This window comes from Thamnophis elegans, chromosome 7 (assembly GCF_009769535.1).
Source record: "Thamnophis elegans isolate rThaEle1 chromosome 7, rThaEle1.pri, whole genome shotgun sequence".
In the NCBI taxonomy this organism is placed as follows: Eukaryota; Metazoa; Chordata; class Lepidosauria; order Squamata; family Colubridae; genus Thamnophis; species Thamnophis elegans.
In genome coordinates this window covers 64,738,219-64,765,946 of record NC_045547.1, presented here as the reverse complement: position 1 = coordinate 64,765,946, position 27,728 = coordinate 64,738,219, and the positions used below count along the sequence as shown (strand labels likewise).

The 27,728-nt window shown below is 41.1% G+C and overlaps 1 protein-coding gene across 1 annotated transcript; it reads left to right on the top strand.

Moving 5' to 3' along the window:
• Window positions 1-355: 355 nt before the first annotated feature.
• On the top strand, window positions 356-27,728 carry PANX2 (pannexin 2). Its single transcript, XM_032220496.1, has 3 exons — window positions 356-587; window positions 23,889-25,340; window positions 27,349-27,728. The coding sequence occupies exons 1-3, from the start codon at window positions 362-364 to the stop codon at window positions 27,726-27,728; spliced, it is 2,058 nt and encodes a 685-aa protein (XP_032076387.1). The 5' UTR covers window positions 356-361.

The following is a 27,728-nucleotide window of genomic DNA, read 5'->3' as shown; positions in this document are numbered from 1 at the left end:
CAGCCCGGCTTTGCAGCTGCCGTTTGGCTCCAGCTTCGCCGTCGCCTCCGGTCCGGGTTCCCGAAGGGGGAAAGAGAGGGGAAGGAAGGCGGGGTGTGTAGTAGGCTTCCCGATCGCGCGCCGGCAGCCTCCCGGCCTCGGTGCCGCAGTCTCGATTAGAGCACCATAGAGAATATGGTGCCTCCTCTCGGCCCGCGTCCTCCCTGCCCGCCCACCTCCACCCTGCCCGGGCGTATTCATTGGTTGTCCTCCCCGCAGGCTGAGCCCATCCCGGGCTCCGGATCTTCTCCGGCGAGGCGACGGCGCCGTTGCTCCGGCTACTGGAGCCCGGCGGTGAGTGCCCTCCGACCCGCCGCCGCATATGCAACACATCATCGAAAACCATCCCGACATGGCAACGGCGCTGCTGGCTGGGGAGAAACTGAAGGAGTTGATCCTGCCCGGGCAGCAAGACGACAGGGCGGGCTCGTTGGCCGCGTTCCTCGTGCAGCTGAAGCTCGAGCTGCCCTTTGACCGCGTGGTCACCATCGGCACCGTCCTCATCCCGATTGTCCTGGTCACGCTGGTCTTCACCAAGAACTTTGCCGGTAAGGGCAGGCTGGGGGGTTAGCTGGTTTCAAGGACCGGTGAGGGGAGGGGGAGAATCCAACAGGGGATGGGATCTAAGGACAGGGACCGTCTTCACCTATTGAAATTCTGCCTGCTGGACAGCTATTTAAAGTGGTGGTCCTAAGTAAGAGGAGACCCATAAAGAGCCCGTGGGCATAACCGTTGCATCCAGAGTTGTGAGCTGACACTGCAGCACAACACTGCAAAAAAAAAAAAAAAAGGTCCAATTGGCCTTCCAGTAACAGGGGGTCAAGCCTGTAGAAGCATCAACTTTTCTGGTTCTATGGATCGGCAATGGCAGTGGGGGGGAGGGATGGTTTTGCAGGCGCAGTCTAGATCCTGTGCATGTGCAAATGAAGGTTTTCCCGCTGGCCTGCTGCTTCCAAGGCCCAGTTCCCGACCGGCCACGGCCCTGGATTGGGGACCCCTGCAAACATTACAGGCAGTCCTCGACTTACAACTGGCAGCTTCAGTCCTCTGAGTTTGCTGCATTTACAAACCGTTTCTGTGTTTGGCTGGTTTCATTAACCCTTCGGAACCTGACAACAACCACAAATGAGTTCGAAACCTCTGTTGCTAAGCGAGACAGTTTTAAATGAGTTTTGCCCCATTTTATGACCTTTTCAGCTGCAGTTGTTAAGCAAATCACTGCAGTTATTAAGTTAGTGACGAGGTTATTAAATGAATTGGGCTTCCCCATTGATTTTGCTGGTCAGGTCACAAAAGGTGACTGAATGACCCTTGGACATTGCAACCGTCATAAAGATGAAACATTTACCAAGCATCTGAATTTTGAACGGGTGACCATGGGGATGCAGCAATGGTCATGTGTGATAAATGACCGTAAGTCACTTTTTTATGGCCATTGTAACTTTGAACGATCATTAAACGGACGGTTGTAAGTCGAGCACCAACTGTATATCCAAGGGGTTGAAGAGAATTGTGGGGTGGGGGGAGAAGGGTCAAGTCCAAATGGCCTGTGTTAGAAAGGGATGCCTTCAAACAAGCAAATCCTGGTCTTATAGAAGAAAAGCCATTGTGTGTTTATGGGGCTAGTACCTTCCTTAATGCTCTTTCCCCTTTGTATGTCAGTCAGGCAGAAGAAAATGTGGCAAAAAACAGAAGGGGACACAGGTGGATGATGTTAAATTGTCTGGATGCCCCGTAAATCACTGAATGAAGAAAGATGGGTTCACACAACATCTATTCTATAGACTCGCCCTGAGTTATATAAGAAGGTCCTCCTTTGATTGAATTGCAGTCTTGAATTCAATACGGGTCACAATCTTTGGCCTCCCAGCCCCTCATCTGTACTTCAGGAACAGTAAGGGTGCCCTACTTACAAACTTGTTTTATCAAGATGACTGGCTACTTTGGTGTATTAAATGCCTTGGACATGCAAAAGTCACGTGTGAACATTATATTTGGATTGACACAATAAGGATAAAGGTTAGGGTAAAGTTGCAACTGAGAAGGCAAGACCAGAAAATTGGGGCTTGGGTGGCCACAGAAGCGCCCAAAAATTAAGATGGTGTCCATCAAAAAAGTCAAGATGGTGCTTGTAAAAAGGGGGTGAAATTTGATTACATGATTGTAGCTACCATCTTAATTTTTTTGATGCCCTTTGGTCATGTTGGAGGTGGAGCATAGAAGGGCAAAGTAGAGGAGCTGGTTAGAAAAATGTTCCTTTCTTCTGAGTTATGGGCCTCCACCTCTCCTTGGTGTCAGCATGGAACTGTCTCTCTTGCCAATTCCTATCCTATTCTTACTGCTGTCTTCCAAGCCACTTCCAGTTACTGACTTTCCTTCAAGATAATAGGGAACAGAACATATTTTATTCACTTCAAGGATGCCTTTAGACAGTGTTGGAATGAGAGGAAAAATAATATTTAATGACAACCTGTACAGTTAAGAATCACTGATGTCTGTTTCACTCATGACTGGAGCTCAGATGAAGTTAATTTCATGAGGAGATGGGCAGAAAGACAGACAGACAGAGAGGGAGAGAGAGAGAGAGATTGCCGAGACCTATTTGTCCCATGATAGGATACAGAGGGATACATGAGTGTAGGAATGGCAGAGAAAACTGCTGTTCATGTGCTTGTGTGTGTCACACGCTATATGTGGTGGTGAGATATTGGAGGGGGGAAGAAGAATTCTGATACGGCCATATTTACCGTATGTGTCCCTCTATTTTTAAATAATCTTTCTAAAATAGTTTTGCCAAAGGAGCAAGAGAGTCTTCCAGACAGAGAGTCTTCCAGCAGGCAGCCCACAACCATAGAGCACACTCCTAGAGCGGCTGCTGCAGGAAGACTCGGCAGCCAAATTTTGAAGTTTGGAACTGGGGAAGATGTTATGCTCGGAGCATGGCGGCGGTGGCTGCGGTTGCAGGGAGAGCTGCGCCCGGACATGTTGAGGCTAGGAAGCATGCCTGCTGGAGGCGGAACCGGCGCTCGCGCAACCCCCTTCTCCAACCGGGCAGAGCTCTATGCACTGACCTAGCGGGTATCCCTAATGTGCCAAGCTGGGGAGTGGGCAGAGCGCCACGTGGCTTGGCACCTTAGTGATACCCCCTAGATCAGTGAATGGCGTTCTGCCCGGCTGGAGAGGGGGTTTGCCGGGCGGTTGCTTGTGAAGTTGGTCACCTCATGGCTGCTTCACCCCTGAGGCTGTGCCCGGCTCATCGGGAGCCAGTCGCCTGACAACTCCCCCCTCCGGCCAGGCAGAATGCCACTCCCCAACCTAGAGGTATCCTAAAGGCACCAAGCAATGTGTGCACCTTTCTCCCCCCCCCCCCCGGCTCCTGCGGCTTGGCGCCTTCAGGATACCGCTATGTCGGTGAGCGGTGCTCTGCCTGGCCAGAGGGGGGGTTGTCCAGAGGGTTTATTTTCGGGGGCAGGCTTATATTTTTGCCCATGCGAAAAATGGGGCAAGGCTTTAGTTTCAGGACAGGTCATATTTTCGGGAAAACACGGTATCACTTTGGTGGGAAAATACCAGGGAGATGAAAGGAGTCCTCTCAAGCATCCCCTGGGCAACAGTGATGTCATTGACTAATCCTTTCAACCCAAATATAGTAGTATAGAAATTGTAAAAGCTTGTTACTTTTATGTTAGCAGCTAACGTGCAGTTATCCCTTATTTATTGCTAAGCAACAACTCTTGTAATTACACTATGTGATCTACATTACTGTGAGCTATAGATACATTTTTATATAAACCTTTTTACAAGGACTGTGATTAAATTTTGTACGATGCCCAAACTTAGATCATAGGCTAAACAACCACAGTTTGTCTTATTCTAGGGTTAGACATTTGCATGATATTTGAACATATATTGGATGGATATGTGTCATTAATCAACTTTCATTAAAAGTTGTCAGTCTGAAGTGACTGCACAATGAAACTGTTCATTTATAGCATTCTAGTGACCCTTCTCTCCCTCCCTCCCTCCCTCCTATTTCTTTTTCATTTTAATCACTTGGAGGCATGTAACTGAGGTGAGATTTAGGCTGCAAGCTGTTTAAAAAAAGTGTCAGCCAGCCTGCCACACAAAAGTAGTTGCAATAAAGGCCCAGATTGTGATTAACTGGCTGTCTACACAAGACTATAATTTGAACTCAGTAGCTCAGATTTGGTATATTCATTTGTTTCTATAGTGCCAAATCAGTGAAGAATCATGACAGGACAGAAATATACTACTACTGTTGGCCTGAGGGTCATACTAGGCTTAACAACGGATGTTGAAAGCTACCATCAAAATATGCCAGGGCAGGGTCCAGTTTTGAAATTGGGGATTCCAATGTTGTTAAGGAAGGAAATGGATTCTTGAGCTTGTACAGTGACTGAAATTACACAGGTTTGCCCCATAAATCTGCTGTAACCGCCTACAGAGCAAACATTTTCAGTTTTTGCTCTGTCTGTTTGAGAGGAACCTTGGGAGTCATGAAGTATTTGTAAGCCCCACTCTTTGCACTCCAGAGGTAGCAGAGAAAATATCTGGCTGAAGAAAAAAAATGAGTTACAAAATCAGAACTGTTTCTCCAGTCATTCATTAAAATAAGTGCAATATATATTTATTTTGGAATATGCCTGACTGATTAAATGAGGGAATGGAATGGAATAGAATGGAATGGAATGGAATAGAAAGGAATAGAATGGAATAGAGTGGAATAGAATGGAATAGAATGGAATAGAATGGAATAGAATGGAATAGAATGGAATAACAGCTGGAAGGGACCTTGGAGGTCTTCTAGTCCAACCCCCATGCTTAGACAGGAAACCTATTCTGGCTTTTTAGGATTGTATTATTCAAACATCTTAAGCAGAAAGACTTCCACTACACATTGCTACTCTAACATTTTCTTCACCTATCTTAAGAAGACAGTCTTGCTTACAAATTGCCTTCTGGATGGACAGGTGCATAGTTACAAATGTTCTTATTTATTCCTTTCCTATAAGAACATGGTACTTATAGGATCTTAAATTATCTAGCGATATCATTGGAAATAGATAGCATTATTCTTGATGGGCTTCTGGGGTGAGCTGCAGTGTCAGATGACCAAGAAGAAAACAATAACTTTCATCAATGCTAACTAAACCCTCAGAGATTAGGGCAGCTAATGATATTTCAGTTGTTTCTGGGTAATAAGTATTAATGGGGGAAGAGCAACTAATAAGTAATGAATATAGTGTTTGAGTTTGTAAAAAATCCATGCTTTGTTTCTGTCTAACAGTAAAGTCCAAAAAAACCCATTGACCAAGTAAATTTCTTACATCCTATTTACAAGACTGCTATGAATTAAAGAACTCTTTAACCAAGGACAACTTGTTGAGAAAACCTGGATGCATACATGCTGCTGCCTTGGCAATAGTTTAACATTGCTTTCATCTAATTGGTTTTGTTTTGTTTTTCATTTAAATGATCAAGTTGATTGTTGCTTGTGTTTTTGAGATCAGCCAAAGTTGTCATTGGAGTTGGGTGGCAGGAGAAAAAAGGATAAAAAGCAGGATAAAAATAATATATAATGCTAAGATTTGTCAGACTACAAACAGGCCACCAGCAGATTGATTGATTTATAAAATCAATCTTTTTTTCATAAGCACCCAAAGGAATTTACAACAATTAAAACAGAAGCTGTAAAGCCTGATAATAAAACTAGTAAAATATTCAAATTAAAGACAAAATCCTTAAAATTAGTGAATAGTTAAAAGATTGGTAGAAAAATTGGGGTTTTATTCCAGTATTCCTTAAATACTGGAATGATTGAGTAAAAGTTCCTAATATCTCATGGAGCTGATATTTAATTGCTCAGTTAGCTGATTGTAATATTCTGTTTTCTGGGTGAATTCTTTTGTAGAAAGGCTATAGGCAGAATTGTGTAAGTGCTATAGACTGGTGGTTGTTTTTTGTGATTTGGGGGTGGGAGGTTGTTTCAGATATAATGTGCCCATTTTTGTTTGTAGGGTTTTTTTAACAAGAAAGGAGAAAACCAAGGGACAATGCAGAACAAGTTAAGCATTCTAAAGCCCCACAAGTTTTGATTAGAGAGCATCTTACAAGTTGCCTTTATCTCTCATTAAACTTAATAGTTATTTCAGTCATTTGTGGACAAACTCAATTAGGAATTTGGGGAAATGCTATTCTGGCACATCTGGAACTGGAACATGTTGGCAACATGCTTTAAAGAAAGACATGTAGTGGTTTTTTTTTTTTTTACTTTGATGCAGAGAAATCTCTTTAGCCTTTCAAGAATTAGGGGGTGTTAAAGTAGTAACAAAAAATTGACCTTATTTACTTCAATAACTGGCTTAAAAAAATAATTACTCCCCAAATCAACAAAAAATGATTTTTCTTTTTCTGGTAGAAAAGGCATACAAAAATCACAACTACCTATTGTCCCAAGATGCTACAGTTCTCAGTTGAAATCTCCTTAGAGTTGACAACTTTGCAGACTTTTATCATTTTTCCTTGGAAAAAAAGAAAAGAAAATAGTTGAGGTTGGGCATGAGATTGTTAAAACCTCACACTTTAGCTACTTACTTCCATTTCTATCCAATTTTGTCTGGACTTGTAGGGCTAATTATGGTAAAATATTCGTCATGCTTTAAAGCAAGGTTTCATTTCCTAGCAGCTGCATCATCCAAGTGAAAGGATTATTATTCTGCCATGGGTAAGTAATTTTGGAATTACAGCATTCAAAGAAACAGAAGGATAGATATTAAAACAAAACCACTTACATAATGTTAAGTTGTAATCTTGTGTTTGATATCCAGAAAAGATTGCATAAGCATGCCACTTTTTCAATATAGATCATTTACCCCCAAATGTGTTCTAATTTGTTGTTGTTTTTCAAGGTGGACAAACTAAACTGTACTTAGATCTGTCTGCATGTTTTGCCTTCTATTTTCCTATTGCATATACAAGTAGTCCTCGAATTACAACCATTCATTTAGTGACTATTACAATGCCATTGAAAAAAGTGACATGACCATTTTTCACAGTTACGACTTTTGCAGCATCTCCATGACCATGTGATCAAAATTCAGACACTTGACCAGGTTCATATTTATGACTGTTGCTGTGTCCCAAGGTGATGTGATCCCCTTTTGCAATCTTCCGACAAGCAAAGTCATTGGGGAAGCCAGATTCACTTAATAACCAGGTTATTAATTTAACAACTGTGGTAATTAAAGGTCATAGAATGGGGCAAAACTCATTTAACAAATGCCTCACTTAAGAACAGAAATTTTGGGCTCTCTTGTGATCATAGGTTGAAGACTACCTGCATTTGAAATGGCCTAATTGCATCAAAGAAAGCTCATGAATGGTGTGTTTTTGTATCTCTTAGCAGTTTCCTAACTCAGCCCTCTTCTATTCCCTTGAAGAAAGTAGTGGAGATAACCAGTAAGTGATATGTCTGATCAGTCAACTTTATTGGTTTTATTTTATAGGTAGCCCTTGGTTAAAAATTGCCTCATTTAGAGACTGTTCAAAACATATATAGATGGATGGATGGAGTGGTGGGTTACGACTGGTGCCTGCTGGGAGCACCGGGTACTGTTCCGGCAGTGACGTGCAGTGAGGTTTATGGCTGGTGAGGCAAAAAGAAAGAAAGCGGTTTTTCGCCACCCCGCCACCCCAGTGCTATGTCCGACATAGCGCCGGGACGCCTCTATGTCGGACATAGTGGCAGGGCAGCCAAAAGCCGCTTTCTAGAAAGAAATAAAGTGCCAGCCCACCAGCAGAGGCTGGCAGGCTTCCCCAACACAGAGAAAGAAAGCTGGCTAGCTGCCCTCCCTGCCTCTCCCTCTGAGTGAAGAAAAGCACACACACACACACACATACACACACAAACAAATTACTTACAATTACTTACAAATTACATTAATTTTGAATTCCTCCCTCTGACCCACATACCTTTTCCAGCTGTTTCACAGTCACAGAGGATTTCAACTCTGCTCTTGCCTGCTATGATGAAAATGTAAAAAATGTAAAAAGAAAAAGGCAAGAGCTGCTGAGGTCAGGCTGGGCTAGCTGCTGCCAGAGTCCCCATGGATGACTCTGCATAACTTTTTTGAAAAGCCTCTAAAAAAAAGCCCTCTACGGGAGGAGGCAAGAGAACCACGTGCCTCATCTACATAAGGAATTTTTCGGCTTTTAACCCTTGCTTAACTCTGCTCGAGTGGTCATAAAGTCAGACTAAATGAGGCACGTGGTTCTCCTGCCTCCTCCTGTAGAGGGCACTTTTTTAGAGGCTTTTTTAAACAGTTAATCACTAAGCAGAGTCATCCACTGTGACTCTGGCAGCAACTACCTCAGCCTTTTTCCTTTTAATTTTTTTTCTTTTCATGATGACAGTGGTGAGGCTCTGCCTCCCCTGACTGCACATCACTGCGTTCTGGTACGGTGTTCCGGAGTGCCCTTCTGCGGGCGCCCACACTCCTTACCGATATTTGAGCTCTTCGGCATGCACACGCACTAAGTATATGGTGCCTGCGCGACAGTCCACCAAGTAGCTGGAGCGTCATAGAGGCGTCGCAGAGTGTCACAGGAGGTAGGGACGCATGCACTTGTGTGCGCGCGTGCTGTATACGTTCTGGTGGTGGACGCCGGGCCCCGTTGCACCGTACCAGTTGCAACGGGATCCGGAACCCACCACTGGATGGATGGATGGATGGATGGATGGACGCACAGACAGACATACAGACAGACTGATTTATTTTTGCGGCTTCAGTGTTTATCAGTCAAGTGTACTATACTGACTCTGCTATTATTGGTTCCCAGAGACTGCTTTTCAACAATCATTTAAGTGAGCTCTAGTAACCTATGCTTACTTGTAAAATATCTTCAAATAGCATGCAATGTTCCTTCTCAGCATTGGTTGAGATGATTTTCTGTTTGAACAAGAGGAAGGTTGTGGTTAATGGTGCAGCATCAATTTAGTCTGAAATGATGAAAGAAGAGAAAGGATAGCGACATGATCAGAGTGAGCTGATGCCATACCAAATGAAAGCTGTCGCTTTGATATGCTAAAATTAGATTGTGGATCTATGCAACTGCTGGCTTGTTTGCTTGTTCCAAAAAACGGGATAGGAAACCACAGGCAACCTACTTGTCCCACAAAGAAAAATTCAGGAAGATTATAATTTGAACATACTTAATCTGCCTATACTTATGATTCTTAAATCCTGTGTTTATTTTTCTTAACAAATAAATCTGCAAAGGTCCAAACGTTCTTATTCAAAATTAAAGCATTGATTAAAAAAAACTCAAATTCATATTGTTTTCAGTTTAGTACTCTCAATTTTGAGGTTTGAAAAGTCTGTTTTGAATGAAAAATTTCAAAAAAGGTGATCAAAAGAGCTCATTTCATTCTAAAAACAACTGTCTCGCATTCAAAACAGGACATTTTGAATTCAAACCATGGTAGTTTGCATTCAAAACATTTTCCACACCATAATTTAGATTTTCTATAATTATGCCTCTTTGGGCAATAACAGCATCGACGGAAGTATGGCAAATCTACCTCAGTTTAGTGCACCTGTATCCCCACATTCTTAACACAAATATAAATGCAAATAATTACACAGATGTTTTTGCACACATGAAAGATAGGTCTTTTAGTTTTTTCTACTTGAAGTTCAAGTTTTAAACAGTGTGGCAAATATTAATTACTATTTTTAAAATCTTTAAAACACTTTAATCTGGAAGAACATAAAAGTAGGAAGTTCTCCTGGGTAAATCCAAAATTCAAAACCTAGCTTTTGAAATACCTAAATACTGGTAGTACTTAACTTACAACCACAGTTGGGAACAGAACTTCCATCACTAAGCGATTCAATCATTAAGGAAGTCATGCTCAATTTTGTGACTTTTTTTGCCATGGTCATTAAGTGAATTTGACTTTTCCCACTGACTTTACCTAACGGAAGCCATCTGGGAAAGCAACAAATAGCGAACTTGTGCTACTTCAACCATTATAAGTATATACCAGTTGCCAAACACTTGAATATTTATCATGTATATATGAGGATGCTTGAAGATAAGATTAAATGCTGATTGCTGAAAGTCAAATATTTAAGAAACATAATGTGGTCAGATGATCTTCATGGTTGGAATAAAATTATACTATATCACTTGCTAAAGGAACAAAACCAATACAAAGAAAGAATTGTCTTATGTTTAAAAAGCTACATGTGTACAAAAGGTCAATACATTTAAAAAAGTTTTAAAAATGAATAAAAGCAGTACTGTTGGTGGTGTCTGCTATAGACTGCCCAGCAAAACAAAAGGTGTGGGAAAGTTGAAGGTAGTCAAATATATACCTGGGACTTCAAAAAAGCAGCTTTTCAGTAACTCACAATTATTTCTCACACCAATAATAAATACAATTGAATGAAGCTAATAAATAGAGGAATACAAAATGAGTGAAAGTTACTAAAAAACAAGATGGAAGATTATTTTGATGGGCTGATAGACATCTATGAAAAATGTATATGTTAGGGAAGAGAAATCAAATGTGCAATATTCCTGACGTGATGATAGTACATGAGAAGAATGTTTTGGAATTTTATTTGATCAGAAGTTATATCTAAATTCAACACTATGCCATAACTACAAAAAACTATAAATTAAGTCCTTCTAGGAAAATTTGAGGAAATATATTTATTACGCAGAAGGAAATTGAAAAGCCCCTGGGGCTGTTGCAAGTAATGGGGTTAGAAATAATTCTAAAAGCCATGTTCCTCATACATTCCCATCTTGATCTTCTTTCCAACCTGATTAATTTGCAAGAGATCATACAAAGGGGGCCAGGATTCTGCCCTCTCTCTTAATTAGAGTATAACACTCTGAAAATTGAACGATGTGAGATCAAACATTAATCTCAATGTATAAAAGCAGTTAAACTGTAGAATCTGTTCAGCAGATGAGGTGATGAAATCTTTTCCTGGGCATTCTCAAGCAGAGGCTGGGCAGTTATTTCTCAGTAATGTTTTAACTTGAGTTTTCTGTATTGAACATAGAGGATTGCACAGCAGGGGCTAAATTCTATGATACTGGACAATACACAAGTTTCATTAATTTTGTAGTGGGTTCCTATTTCCAAGGAAGATCTGAGTGAGGCTTTCTTTGGCCTGAAGGACCATATCAGCAATAACACTTAGACTTATATACCATTTCATTGTGCTGTTACAGCCCTCTCTAAGTGGTTTATGGAGTCAACATGTTTTCCCCAACAATCTGGGTCCTCATTTTACCCACCTCGGAAGGATGGAAGGCTGAGTCAACCTTGAGCCAGTGAGATTTGAACTGCCGAATTGGAGCTAGCAGTCAGCTGTACAAAAGTAGCCTGCAGTACTATACTCTGACCACTGCGCCACCTTGGCTCTTCCTTCTCCTTCCCTTGGTGTCAAGAGGAAGTGTGGCCAATGATGTTATGAAGCCACCAGAGTGGGTAGGACCAATGTTTTGAAACCCAGGGTTTTTGTTGTTGTTGTTGTTCTCATGGGAAAAAGTTGACATTTGTGAGGTATGTATTGTTTCTTAAACCCCCTAAAGAAGGAAAGAAAAAAAATCAGCCCAATTCGATATTTGGATTTTACAGGTACTGTGGGTGTCTTAGAGTCTTTCTAGTCTTGTAGAATTTATTTTTATCTCTTCAAAAGCCTTCAAATCTCCCAAGCTAAAAAAAGGGGGTCTGAAATATTCAGCCTCATACAATCTGGGGGTCTCTATGGGCTGCAAAAATGGTATTGGGTATGGAGGGGAGTTTCTATGGAGGCAGTAGGTTTGACTCTGTGTGTCTTAATTCTATTGGATTTTTGCAGGGCCCGCTTTCTGTCCCTTTCCTTTTTCTGGTGTAAGAACAATCTGTCTTTGTGCTTTACAGATCTCACTCTTCCCCTCCCCTTGGCTCCAGCCAAAGGAAAGTGACTAATCCACACCTGTCAGTGGCTATCCCAGATACCATGATAAACATATTTCCAAAGTGTTATTCCATCTGCTGATCTTTTAGGTTATTGAATTCCAAATAGAAATTACCTGTTTTTCTGGTATTTGGAGCAGTTGTGGGATGCTGCCAGTTTAACAACCGGTTCGGTGAACTGTGTGATTTGCTCACACACATGCGCCTAAAACACTTGCATGCAGCACTGAAAATGAATCAGTTAGAAGCTCAACTGCTTACTTTCCAAGTCAGCAACTAGAATAGGGGGGGGGGATCAGCTGTGCCGCCTGATTGAGATGAGCTAGAAAGCAGGAAATAAAGGGCAGGAAAGGGGCAGATGGGCGGGGTGAGCTGATCGTCTGAGCTACTGGTTCACTCGAATCCAGTATTCACTGGCTGAATGTCACCTCTGGTTTGGAAGCATTGCCTCAGAGTAGCCACAATATTAGCTAATAGAAATCGTAGACTTCCGAATTCTAGCTCAACAGGATCCTCTAATGTCTCTTTTGCTTAACTTTGTTCTGGAGTACCCACTTTAGACTACCTTTCCACTACCATATGGAAAGAAAAATACATGAGATTGTGTCTTTGTCCACTTTCTGCCTACTTTTGTGATTCCACACAGATGCATATATACATACATATGCATATACATGCATATTGCAGCCAATAAAGTACATAGAATTGCTAATGGAATCATGAGACTCAAGCGGACCTGAAAGGAAACAAACCTTTTATTCATTAATCAGTACTACTTGTGTGAATTGAAAGATAGAATAGATTTAGAATTTGTGGATTTGTTTAATCAGTAAAGTGGCAAGAGGATGGAGAAAACAGACTGAGAGAACAGCCTAAATCCTCTCCATAGACAATGCATGGAATTAGGAAATTTGCATGCCAGATTCTAAAAGTGTGGATTCTTGTATATTTGGTTTCCTTTAATTATCAGCAGTAGGAATCCTAGTTAAGGCTAAGAATATTGCAAAAACTATGTTGTGTTTTTATTAGATTTTTTTTTATGGCAACCTGCAGACTGCATGGCTTCCATTATCCTATCTGAAGCTGTTGGCAAAACCAACATTTACTACCTTTCTTGGTAGGGGAACTTGAAAGGGAAAAACAAGTGATTTAAATTAAAAATGTCAGATGGGGCTGGTTCCTCCCTATTACAAAATTCACTGATTTCAATGGCAGGAATTTTTCAAAGGCATAGGCCCCAGTCAGGAAAAAATATCTCCACCTCTCACTCCCCAACAGTAAGATGGTATTTCATACCATCTCCAGGCTCTGATTTGCTATGGCAGGAGTGTCAAACTCGATTTCATTCAGGGCTGTATCAGGGTTGTGTTTGACCTTGGGGGCTGGGGTGGGTGTGGCCAGGGTGGGTGTGGCCAGCTTAACATCACTCATGTCGGGGATGCCTGTGGTTGCATGAACGCTTTGCCAGCAAAAACGGACTCCCGAGCTCTATTTTTGGCTGCGACAGCCTCCCGCAATCCTCTGCCAGCGAAAACACAGTTTGGTTTTGGCTGGCAGAGGCACCGCGGGCCGGTCCTTCGCTGTTTCCAGGGCCATCTAAGTACCCCTGGACCTTGAGTATGACACACCTGTGCTATGGGATAGGTATGTTGAAAGGAGAAAAATGCGGTAATCTCTTAATATTTGAAGGGGTTTAATTTGAATTCCTAGCAGCTAAAAAATCTTGAATCCTTAATTCTGAATATTTGCTTTATGTACTAATTATACATGTCAACTCTATGTTTTTGCACTGTGTCTCAAATCAGTGAAGCAGCTTTTTTCAGCTTGGATATCCTCCTGCCACGGCTCTACAGACTAGGGACTCTAGGGTAGAAATCCATATACCTGGAATGCAACAGACCAAAGGATGCAGTTATAAGAATAGAGGCAGACTGTCTGTCTCTGGAATCTGGATTGTCTCTGTGAGTCTAACACCCATAAGGAAGTATTTGGAGTATGGAATCTTCCAGTTCTGAACCATAGATAGTACTGAAATTGGACCAGATATTGACAGATTTTGCACATTATTTACCAATGAATGGGCTGCCTGCCTGTACATAGGCATTTATTCTCATTTCATACCGTGGGTAAAACTTAACTAGGAAGTGATCATTTGTAATTGCCAAATCTAGAAGTCTGTGTAATTTTTTTTCCCTAAACTTGCCAAAACTATAAACATGCTCAACCCATTAAGTTCTAATTTATACTACTCTATTATTTGGAGAGTAACCAACTAGGATTTCAAAGGTAGATGTCATACTAGGCTATGATGCCTGAATTACTAGTACCTGTTCATGCAGATGGAGAAGCAGTGCAGGTAGGCTGCATGTTCTACCACATTGCTGCTTCACAATTAACAAGCAATTTGGCTAATTTCTAGAGAAAGCCTGGAAGAAGTGAAGAATCAATACTACAGACCATGATATCAGGGTGGTTAATCATAATTCATATTTAAATCAGTAGACAAAGGATGATTCAGAATATTTGAGCTAGAGACATAAGATAAACAAGCAATACAGACACGTCAGTGGCATTTGATAACTTGCCTAACTACTATAAGGGATAAGGATGAGGATTGTTCAGTGAGTAGAAACCATCTCACTTGATAAAAAGTAGACTTTGTTAATAGCTTGCTAAAGGCTAGTTCCATTTTGACCATAGATAAAAGTATGTTTATTCTTTTCTACAGGTGGCATGGAAAAACAAGCTATTGGCTTCTTAGAAGCTTAGGAAAAAAGTTGGTGATAGATTCTACAAAAATCCTAGGATAACGTAGTTCAATAAGATTATGAAAAGTCATAGTTCCTGTTAGATTGGGTAATGGATAGGCACACACAGGCTTAACGGTAACAACAGCTCTTTATTGAATGCAACAAGTGTGAACAATCCAGCGAAGGTTGAGTCTGACAGCAGCCCTTTTATAGGGAGCTGTCAGTCCCTTCGACCAATAGGATTAAACCACTGGAAACCACTGTAGATAGGGTAAATATCTAACACCCCTCCTCTCTTAGATGGAACAATCCTACTGGTAATGTAGTCACATAGGTAGGTGGGTTTTTGGGTTGCTCTGCCTGACCTGCGCAGTTCAGTAGGAAGGGTTTTCTTGGACAGGTCGGATGGGCCTGTTTGCTCCGCAACTTCATTTGGTGGAAGCTCCTGGAACCATTCACAGGCCGCGGCTGGAGCTTCTAGAGCCGGTTTACTCAGAGCTCGCTGCGGGCCTGCAACAAAACCAGATAAGTTTCGGGCTTGAGCTGGCCATGGAAGGAGTGAGTGTTTGCTGCGTTTTGGGTAGGGCTTTGGCTAACTCGTGCAGGAGTTACCTCTGGTTGTCTAAGAGTGGAGTTGGAGAGGCAGCCACGGAGTTGGTCAATATGCCTTCTCCAATTCCTACCGTCCTCGAGCTCTAAGAGGTAAGAGCGAGGGTCGGTGATGCCTATCACTGTGGCAGGAATCCACAGAGTTCTCCCAGCGTAGTTGTGGGCATATACCGAATCCCCTATGCTAAATGTCAGAATCTTGCTTGTGGAGTCTGGGGGCAATGAGGCAGAATAATTAGTGTGTAGCCGGTATAAGTGGGATCTTAGCTGGTGACCCATGAGAAGCTTGGAGGGGCTTCTCCCTATAGTGGCACTGGGTGTGATGTGCTGAATTAGCAAATAGTGATCAACCCATGTTTGCCAATCTCCCGCGCCCATCCTCTTTTGGGGATCTCACCATTCTCTCCGCCTGACCATTGGAGGCCAGATGGAATGGCGCGACTAGGGCATGCCTGATTCCCTGAGCTGCTAGGAAGGTCTCGAATTGCATGGCCGTGAATTGGGGCCCGTTGTCAGAGACCAAGGTGTCGGGCAGGCCGTGCGTGGAGAAAAGTCTCTGTAGCACCTTGATGATCACTTCTGCCATAGTGGAGGTAGTCAGGACTACCTCTAACCATTTCGAGTAGGCGTCTACAACTACGAGAAATGTCTGGCCATGAACTGGGCCAGCAAAGTCAATGTGCACCCTAGACCACGATGCTTGAGGTCACTCCCACTCCTTAGTGGGTGCCTCTGGGGGAGTTGGTCTGGACTCCTGGCACGGTATGCAGGTAGCCACCCATTCTTCAATCTCCCTGTCCATGTTAGGCCACCACACATAACTCCTAGCCAACGACTTCATCCTGACAATTCCAGGATGCCCTACATGTAAAGCCTCTAATACTGCAATGCACAGTTTGGGTGGAACAACTACCCGGTCCCCCCACGGTAAACAGCCATTAACAACCGATAACTCATTGTGTTTGGCAAAATACATTTTGAAATCAGCCCCAACAGGCCTCTTGGCCTCCACCCCCAGTTCAAAATTTGCTTGATGGTGGAGTCCTTTGCAGAGTGACTGGCAACGTCACTGGACGAGACAGGCCCAGTCTCAAGGAAGTCAATGAGAAGGACTGACGTCTCAGGGGTGGGGTCAGTGAGAAGTTCTGGCAACGGGCAGTGGCTCAAAGCGTCAGCGTGCCCCAAAGTGGAGCCAGGTTTGTGGATGAGATGGTAGGAGTAAGCAGCTAGGAAAATGGTTCACCTGGTCATGCGAGGTGATAACGACACTGGGGTAGGTCGGTCCCCAGCCAGTAAGCCCAACAACGGCTTGTGGTCAGTAACCAGTTCAATGTCCTGGCGGTAAAGGTAATCGTGGAACCTCTTTACTCCGGCCACTGCAGCCAAAGCCTCATGGTCCAACTGGCTGTAATTCCGCTCAGCAGTGGACAAGCTCCTGGAGTAAAATGCAATAGGGGCTTCGGTTGGACTAGAAAGGAGTCCGCCGATAGGAGTCGTTTTACCGCAGCAAATGCGGCAGCCTCGACTCTGCCCCAGGACCACTTCGCGTTCTTAGCCAGGAAACAGTGTAAGGGCTCAACAACAGTGGCTTTCTGTTTGAGAAAGACGCTGTAGAAATTAAGGAGCCCAAGGAACGCCTGCAGCTCAGTTTGATTGCGAGGTGTGGGGGCATCCTGAATAGCTTTGATTTTTTCCGTAGTCGGGTGAATCCCAGAACCATTGATCAGGTACCCTAGGAATTCAACCCTTGGCACATTAATTTGGCATTTCTCTTTTTTGAGACGGAGGCCTTTGTCTCTAATTTGAGCCAAAACTCTTCGTACGCATTTTAAAAGTTGCTATGACAGAACCTGGAAAGTTTTCTGCTTAACTTTGATCTGGCATAATTAAGATAAGAGTTGGTTTGAGTCTTCCTCATCCTCCTTGCCCTGGGCTGAAAGTCTCTGTAACAATCTTCTTCCTGAGTTTTCCTAAGGTCTGTTATAGACCTTTCCTAAGTTCTGTCTGCTTCTATCATAGCTGACTTTCAATTAAACATCCAGGGGGAGCAATACTAATAGCTCTTCTAAAACAGAATGAACTTCTTTGAGAAGTAATAGACTCTTCTTTCCTGAAGATGTTTTAACAGAACAGGAGTGGGTTCCGGCTTCTGTTACTGCCAGTTCTCTCAGGGATGCGGATGCAGAGTAGTAAAAAAAAATTGCTTCCACGCATGCACAGAAGCAAAAAACAAGATGGCGGTACCACTACCTACTCATTTGAACCGGTCCAAACTGGTAGGAACCCACCTCTGAAACAGAAGTTATATGTCCATCAGTTAGGAATGCTGTAATAGTGGATTCCGGCAGTCGGTGGGGAGTTGGACTACATAGTGTCCAACATCCCTTCTATTGATTAAACTCTCTGGTTCTAACTGGAAAGATATCAAGCAAGTCAAAGCACCAATGTTCACTCAGTTTCAAGGCTGAATCCAGGGAGTGTTTCTCAAGTCCAAGAGACCAACCACATCATTGTTTACCCTCCCCACCAAATTAACCACTGTTAATTATGTTTATACCATCAAGGTATGATCATTAAAATCCTTCACTTTATCTACTTATTTCATAACAACCATGCTCTTTGATATATAAGTCATGAGTTCACATTTTTTTCAGAGATATGTTTTGTAGCAAACCAATGCAAACATTATTTAAACTGTGTTAACCAACTTTTAATTTATTTTTCAGAAAGAAGAGGATCTGGGAATTTTAAAAATATTTTCAGTAACAAAGGAATAGCTACTTTTCATTAAATAAATAATAATAATGTGTCGGGATGTATTCTTATTTTTGCATTTTGGCTAAGATTGCTGGGAGACCTGTGATTGCAGTAACCATGTGGTATATTACAGTCATCATATAACACAGTGTTTCTCAACCTTGGCAACTTGAAGATGTCTCGACTTCAACTCCCAGAATTCCCCAGCCAGCAAATGCTGGCTGGGGAATTCTGGGAGTTGAAGTCCGGACATCTTCAAGTTGCCGAGGTTGAGAAACACTGATCTAACAGGAACATTTCTGCTGGGAGCAATGAGGGCATATGTGAGATCTCTTATTTGCATGCAAAACCTTCATGTTCATGTCTTCTACTGCAAAGATCAAATCATGCCCAAGTTCAATATTATCGTTCGGGTATATGTTTAAGTCCAGTAAAACCATGCTTACTCTGGATTTTTTCCATTTAAATCCTATTTCTTTTTTAAAAAATCAATTTCCTCTCTCAGTGAGGCTTCTTGGCTATGCTAGCATAGTTTTATTTTCACCAATGCAGAAGTATGTTGTCATTTCATTCCAAGACTTTGTTCCATCAGGGAATTTCCTTGATTCTTATCCAAATACGAATCAGGAGAAACCCAATTTAGCTTCTTCTTTCTTTTAAAAGAATTGGCCAAGGCAGCCTCAATGCTGCCAGCTGCTGCAACATAAGCCATAAAAACTGTAAAATTCTTGACTATATTGGAGTAGATCTTGTTTCAGGCAACATGAGATCAACGCAGTTTTTTCCTTAATGGTAAAAAAATAAACCTATGTCCAACTTAATTTCTTGTAAATATATCATAATTGATTCATGCTTTTCCTGATGTGCTTGTAAGCTTTATCCCAAAGGTGTAATCATATTAAATATAACATTTATTTACAATCAAAAACCAGCTATCATTTCCACATTAAACGTATTAAGGGAGATAATCAGAAGGAAGGAAGAAAAAACAACATTCATATGTAAACTAATGTAATGTTACTTAAAAGAGAGAGAGAGAGAGAGAGAGAAAGAAGGAAAATAAAACTAACAATAACTCACAAACAACAGTACCTATGCAAGAGAATGGATGAACATAGATGAAGAACAGAATTTTTAGACAAGTAGAGTGGGATCAGTACAGGGCAGTGGTGGGTTTCAAGTCCCGTTCCAACTGGGCTGGCGGCGTACTCATGGATGTGCACAGCATGTGCACACAGGCGCGCAGCACGTGCATGCATCTTAGCACCTCCGTGATGCTCCAGCTGCTCCGCGGAGCATCACTCAGGCGCTGTATGCGCCATGTGCAGCACAGAAGCTTTAAAACACAGGTAAGGAGCTCAGGCGTGAGGGGGGACCCTCTGGAGCACTGTACCGGAATGGTATCCGATGCTCCGGGCTGGCTCCGCTACGCTGTAACTGGGGCGTACTGCCTGCAACCCACCACTGGTACAGGGCCATCAGTTTGGGAGGAGGGTGTCAAAAAAAAAACATGGTGACTGACTGTGTGGTAAAATCCCCATCCCTTTCTGACCCAACCACCATCTTGATTTCTTTGACTCTTCTTGCAGACACCCCTGGATGCACAAATGTACAGAATTATAAACAGTGAGAATAGAGAGCATGGTTTTACCAAAAGGGGGTGGGGGAGAAAATATATTGGATCAATGAAATAAAAATAAGTAATGGGACTATTCTGAATAATAGAAATCATCAGTAAAATATCTTGGTGTTGCTTAGCAATGCTGTATATATATATTTATTTACAGTACCATGTAAATGGTTTTATTTGCGTCAAATGTAATTTAGGTTAGTAAGATTGTGTATAGTTTGTTCATGCATGAATAAAAATCCAGACTGTTCACAATTTTCTGCCTCGCTACTTTGATAGGTCATGTTCCATGTTCCCCCAATATTTGGGAATTATTAAGATCAATGTGGTATTTTATGGTATCGGTGTGCAAAGAATAAGGAGCTTACAATCTCAGAAAACAACAGGAGGAGGGGAGAAGTCAGAGTAGGGACAACTAATAATTAAACGAGCTGTTTCCCTTGCATTTGCTTTGATTTACAGATAAATTTAGTACTCAATCCTGGGAACTAGAGGATGGTGCCAAAACGTAGCAGAAATAGTAACGGTTGAAAATGGATTTGAATCAGTGTGATTATTTTGCATGGAACCTGTATAAGTTTTGAATTTCTAACTTCATACTTTAAATATTGTATGAATACTTACAAGCACAATGTCCTTGCTGCATTCACAAGGGGACAGGTTGACACCCGTAGACTGTGGTCTCATTTTATATCCAAAATTGCATCAACAAAACGTGATGTATTGATGTCACAATTTGCCCAAATAAATTTTATTGGAGCAGAGAAGAATATATTTTATTTTTATGCAAGTGCAAGGCATGGAGGGTTTTTTTTTTAGCAGAAGTTCACCACCACCATCACTTATTACAGTAACATTTGTAATTGAAATTTGCTGTTTAAATTAAAATACCCTTTAGAACTCAGGTAAGTGGGCTTACCATATCAATAACAATGAATGGTTGAAAGCCTGAGCTCTATCCATTTTTTTTAAAATTAGCCGGCTTTTCACTATGTAACAGAAATTCTAAAAGGAGATTTGGTTTACAGTTAGAATTTACTCATATAGCACTTACCACATGTGCCAAATGTTTTTATTTTATTGGGCTTATTGTTTCAGTCTCTCAAGTTTTGCTTTTCATGTTTAATTTTTATCATGGCAACCTGTGTCCCCATCAAAAAGGGAAAACTATGTCATTTTCATCATTTTAACAAAAGTTTTAAAGTCTGTGGACAACTGCTAAATAAGAATCTATCTCCATTTTAATCAAGCTTAAGAGTAGAACCATAAAAATTAATGAGGCAATTTAGTAATGCCTACCATTTTCCCATGGCATTAAAGAAATTTACTCTGTGCTATATTAGACCTAACTTCAACCCAATTGATGGGATGTTGAATACAAGTGAATTACTGTAAGGTACAAGATCTATTTCTATTGATTGCATTCATTTACCTACAATACGTTTCGCAAAGGATTGCTATGACATAGTGCTGAATGATAATCTTCTCGAGATGAGCCTTAAATCTTACTACCTTAGATTATGCAGGATTTATATTTTCAGGGAGCAATGAATATGTATGCGTCATTAACACACTCAATCCCAAAAAGTATTTTGTGGTAGACTTTCTGTAAATCATAGAATGTATTTATAATGCTTTTGACTGTATTTTTATAAAAGGAAAGTATTGAGTTTTCTAAGATGTCATTTTATTGATTTTCATAAGATGCCATTTCATGGATGTATGATCAATACCATATGTAGACAATGAGCCGTCTCACTGCATTTCCAAAGATTACTAGTGATAGTGTTATTATTTGAAGTTTCTTTTCAAGACACTGAAAATTTAGTCAGTTAAGCCTGCAGTGTTTCTCAACCTTGGCAACTTGAAGATGTCCGGACTTCAACTTCCAGAATTCCCCAGCCAGCATTTGCTGGCTGGGGAATTCTGGGAGTTGAAGTCCAGACATCTTCAAGTTGCTAAGGTTGAGAAACACTGAGTTAAGGAGTATCCTTTAATTCAAAACAGACTCAACCAAATAGATATCTGACCCCCAATTATGACACTGTTTGTACTTTGGCAGTAATTTTTTTATTTAGAAAATTTAAAAGAAAATATTTGTAAAATTGTAACCAGCAACATTCGGATGCAAAACATTCATCTAGTAGCATATTGTAGACTTTGGGGGCAAATTAAATTCCAGTCTTCTGATTGCATTTTTATTATTTCCATGCTAAGCAGTAATTTTGCAGGGTCTCAAAACTTCCTTTATTATGACAGGGTTTTAATTAAACCCTGCAATATTCCTTTCATTATAATATGGGGCATTGATCATGAGGTGGTATTTTCAACTGTACTTTGAAGTCCGCAGTATTTCATCTTTCCCTATTGAATGGAAGCAGTTTAATGGTCTATAAAACATTCTGAATTCAATTACTTTTGAATTTAAAATGGCCTGTTTGTTAGCTGCTCCAGTCGTTAGGAGAGCATTTTAAGCTTATAACAGTTGAGTTCTGAGCTTAAAACACTTCCAAAATGATCAAAATAGCCCATACTAAATAGGAAATAATGTTCTCAAACTCAAAGCAGGGAGCTTCTGTCTCAAAATACCCACCCTTAGTTGCAATTATTAATATGCATTGAAGAAACAATGTGTATTCAATTATTTTGAGTATATGTGAGATGGGAATTGAATATTACCGTTGTATTTAAGATGGTAACATATTCACTATTAATATATTTGGATATGAATCCCTATTACCGAAATGATCCTACATTGAGATGTGCTTTAGAAAATTAAATACATGTTTATTTAAAATATTTATATTTCTACCTATATTAAACACAACAGTCCTGGGTGACTCACAACAATAAGAAATAAAAAAATTACAAAGTAAAAAAATATTTTTTAAAAAATCAGACTTTCCCTCCTGGCACCCTAAGATCATCACTGAGCCATGGTGGCGCAGTGGTTACAATGCAGTACTGCAGGCTAACTCACTGCTCACTCCAGGAGTTCGATTCTGAGCAGCTCAAGGTTGACTCGGCCTTCCATTGTTGATAAAATGAGGATTGTTGGGGGCAAAATTTAGAGAGGGCACTTAGAGATGGCTGTAAAGCACTATGAAGCTGTATATAAGTTACGTGCTGTTGCTATTGCTACTAATTCTGCATTTTCTGGGGTAATCCCCATCCTGATCCAATGCCAGGTCTTCACAGCCTTCTAGAAAGCTGAGAGTGTAGATCTCAGGGAAGAGGTGGTTCCATAGGGCAGGTGTCCCCCTACATGACAACATTTAAGAGAAGGGACATCTAGGGGCTCCTACTGATAATCATAGGATTTTCTGTTGAAATAATCTGCTTCCTTTCTTTGCCCCCAGAAATTTAATCAAATCTTGCAATTTCAAGGGAATTCTGGTCACTATCATTGTGGGGTGCAGAGTTCAGAGTTTAAAACATCCATTTTGTTGTATAACTATCTTGCATTAAAGAAAACAACCCTGAGGATGTTGAACTGCAATTTTTGCACTTTTTAAATATACTGTTATGAAGCCAAAGTTTCTCAAGAGCTCAGCAGAAAATATAACACATTCACAGCTGATCCTTTCCAAGTCTCAGTGGTGTGAGGGAAATTAAAAAAAACCCTCTGCCAATTCACTTTTAGATTGCTTCCCATCTCTTAAAAAGAAATGACAATTCAGAGTTTTTAAAAGAGTAGCTGTTCTTTTCAATGTTCGATATGCAGAGATGAACTGGAGGACCTTATGCGAAATACTTGTTTCATAGGATGAGCCCCCGGTTATTACATTGTGGCACTATCCTGTTGATTTTGCTGTCCAAATTTGATTGATTAGTATAAAAAATATCTCCAAAACCATTTTTCCAAATGTAATTTGTCATTCCCACTTCAGGTGTTTCTATATGTTGACTGTATAAATTCTTCTGCATTGACCTAATGCCATGGGGGAGGCAGTTTTTAACTCTTAAGATAACAGGGTAGTTTAATGTCATGCTGAATATACTGTAAACAAACTGATATACAGTAGCTTATAAACATATTTATTTTGCAGAGCTCCTTTTGTACGTTAAATGCACAGCAGTGACTTTTCTCTCTGTTATACAGAGGAGCCCATATACTGTTACACACCACACAACTTCACCCGGGATCAAGCCTTGTATGCCAGAGGATACTGTTGGACAGAGCTAAGAGATGCATTGCCAGGTGTAAATGCCAGCCACTGGCCTTCCTTGTTTGAGCATAAATTTCTTCCGTATGCTTTGCTGGCTTTTGCCGGCATTATGTACATTCCAGCCCTTGGGTGGGAATTCTTGGCTTCCACCAGACTGACTTCTGAACTTAACTTTTTGCTCCAGGAGATAGATAACTGCTATCACCGAGCAGCTGAAGGCCGAGCACCAAAAATCGAAAAACAAATCCAGTCAAAAGGCCCAGGGATAACAGAACGCGAAAGAAGAGAAATCATTGAGAATGCAGAGAAGGAAAAAAGCCCTGAGCAAAACCTGTTTGAGAAATATCTGGAACGCAGAGGGCGTAGCAATTTCCTAGCCAAACTTTACTTGGCAAGGCACCTCTTCATCATATTTTTAAGCATCATCCCCATCACGTACCTGTCCACCTATTATGCTACCCAGAAGCAAAATGAATTTACATGCGCTCTAGGAGAACCTCCCGACAAAACCAGCAATTCCAAATTTATCATACGGGTGAATTGCAAGCTGCCCTCTGTTCAGCTGCAACGCATAATTGCTGCAGTGGACATTGTCCTCCTTTGTTTCATGAACTTGATCATCCTCATCAATTTGATCCACCTTTTCATTTTCCGCAAGTCCAATTTCATATTTGACAAGCTGAACAAGGTTGGCATAAAGACCAAGAAACAGTGGCAGAAATCTCAGTTCTGTGACATTAATATCCTGGCTATGTTTTGCAATGAAAATCGCGATCACATCAAGTCTCTAAACCGCTTAGATTTCATTACCAATGAAAGCGATCTGATGTATGACAATGTCGTGCGGCAGTTGCTTGCAGCTCTAGCCCAGTCTAATCATGATGTTACCCCAACTGTACGTGATTCTGGAATACAAACAATAGACCCCAGCATTAACCCGACAGACCTTGACCCTAATGAGCCACTAATCATCAAGCGTCCTCGGAAGAAAATGAAGTGGATCACGAGTTCCAATCCCCTTCCTCAGCCATTCAAGGAGCAGCTAGCTACCATGAAGGTTGAGAATAGCAAACCTGAGAAGCCAAAGCCAGTGCGCCGGAAGACAGCAGCCGATAGTCTGATTGCACCTTTGCTGGAAAACAACTCAAAACCTATCCAACCATCTCCCGTTCACAAAACTGAACCCAGTACTCTGCCTAGCACAGGTAATGAAAAGAAGCACACACGTCACTTTTCCTTAGATGTTCATCCATATATATTGAGTAATAAGAAACCCAAGCAAGAAATTCCATCCAATAACTCTGTGGCAATATCCAAAAATCAAGAGAGCAGATTTTTAAGCCAAGAAGACAAAGCCATAGTTCGTGTCACTTCTTCTCTCAAAGGTATGGAAATATTTTAGCTACTTTTTTTCCATTGCAGTTGCAGCTAACATAATGGCTTCTTATTTTGGAATGTTTGAAATGTGGCTGAGCTGATTGGGATTCCTTTCTCCATACTGTTGATATCTTGCACGATAGCTGTAGCCTCTGCTGGAAATCATCCATCAGGCCGAGCCAGAGCCCTGAAAATGTGACTGATACAAACTGAAATATTGATCACATAGTATGGCTACCACACAATAAATTGGGTGTTTGTTAACCTGAGATTTATCAGTAGGAATCGTGCTTTTAAGGTTAGAATGTATGAGCCATTTGTGAATGGCTACAATTTTTATAAATATATTTCTAGCATTGGTGTGGTTCAGGAAAAATGTGTCCTTGTGCCACTTAATCAGTGACTCAGTTCTGGCTTCATTTTTTTTCCTCCTCATTATTTTTCTCATGAAATCTAAACTTCTTGGGGACACTTTCTTGCAATTTAAAACATCTTGGAGATGCAACAAAATCATAATAAATGCCAGATATTAACAGGCACTATGGCAGTGGTGGGTTTCTCTCCCCATCACTACCAATACGGTCTCATGGAGCCGCACATCCTTTCGTGCACATGCACTGCACACTCCACCACCACCCCTGCGACACCAAGCTGCTTGTTGGAGCTCGGGCAGGCGACGCACATTGTGCGCGTGCGCAATTGGCCAGTTGCTTTAAAAACCGGTGTAGAACGTGGGCGGGCAGGTAGGCCAAATGAGCCACCATACCAGTATGCCGGCAGCTGCTCCCGGCTACTATCGGTATGCCCTTACCAGGCCGGAACCCACCACTGGACTATGGGGAGGGAATAGAATAGAATGGAATAGAATAGAATAGAATAGCTTTATTTGGCCAAGTGTGATTAGATACACAAGGAATTTGTCTCCAGTGGAGAAGCTCTCAATGTACATGCAAAGCCATAGGATAGTATTAATCATCATAATGAAAACAATAAGAGGGAGTAGTAGAGAAGATGAGAAGGATAATAATACTACAGCCATACCACATGGGTAAATATACTTAGTCATAAGACAGTACTGTGAGGATTAGGTGTTCAGCAGAATGATGGCACGAGGGGGAAATAACTGTCCCTGTGTCTACTTGTTTTGGCATGTAATTCCCTACAGCAGCATCCCTAGGAGAGGAGTGTATTGAGAAGAACATCATAGGAACCTGGGACAAAGAAGAAATTTGACCTCTGGCTTCTATTGATCTAATTTTCTAATAACTTAAATTATTGTTCCTTGCGGTATTTCCTTCCATTGTAGGATTTCAATAAACACCCACGCTCAAATATAGTGTTGCTATATTAAATACTCATATGAAATTTAAGAATAATCCAAGAATTTCCTTAAATGACTTCTGAAAAGAGTACTCTGCGTACTTAAAACAATTTGACTCTGTAAAATAATATAATTTTGAAGCTTCCCTGAAGTTTTGTCCTTATAGTTGAATCACAGAATGTTAAGTAACCTCATTAGCTTCAATGAAGCTACTTTGGTAAGTAACTTATGCTGCCTTATCTTAAAGTTTTGTTTTCTGTACTTCATTTAATAATGCTACATCATCTTTCTTAACAATTTGGCTGTGATGGTTTCATATCATTGATTAGGATATCACAATTATCCTAATTGTATTAAGTATTGACTCTTCTATCCCAAAGACACCTAATGACTGAAGATAGAATAAAATCTGAATGCCATTCATCGTTCAAAACGTACACTATTATCATACAGTGGCTCTCTTCTAAAATAAGCCTCTTTTGAAAGAGAACTTGGAGGGAAGAAAAACATCCATATTCAGGCCCTTCCTCTTCCTCCAACCTCATTAGGTGCCTTTGAGCCCGTTGCTCTCATCCAATCTAGCAACTGAACTGCTATTGTGGAAATAAAATTAAGATATCCCATGTCATCATTTTTTTTTCAATTTGGAAAAAAAGATGTCAGTTAAATAAATAAGTGTTTTGCTTCTCTTTCAGATTCTTCCCTTCCTGGAAAAGAGTCCCTTTATTCCCATGACATCTGCAGGACCGTGCCTGCAACAGGGGTTTTTCTCACCTGTTCCCATAACCATATAGCAACTTCTGGTGCTGTAACGAAAGTCCCTCTCCCCCAGACTAACAAGGTAGTAGAGTCAGGGCCTGCCCTGAATTGCCACCCTGTGCATCCTCTTCTACACATCAATACGCTGTATGAAGACCACGAAGAAGAGGGCTCACACCTTATAGATGATTCTTTAGACAACAGAATTCACTCTCCAGCAGAAAGCGGAGACATCATCTCTATGCCTTCCACAAAACAAATCATGCTGGCAACTTTTGATGAACCCTTGGCAATAGTGAATTCTGCAGAATATTGA

Coding starts and splice junctions, on each gene's coding strand:
- PANX2 (XM_032220496.1), top strand. CDS start 362: ATGCAACACATCATCGAAAACCATCCCGACATGGCAACGGCGCTGCTG. Junction 588..23,888: donor CTTCACCAAGAACTTTGCCG/GTAAGGGCAGGC, acceptor TCTGTTATACAG/AGGAGCCCATATACTGTTAC. Junction 25,341..27,348: donor TGTCACTTCTTCTCTCAAAG/GTATGGAAATAT, acceptor CTTCTCTTTCAG/ATTCTTCCCTTCCTGGAAAA.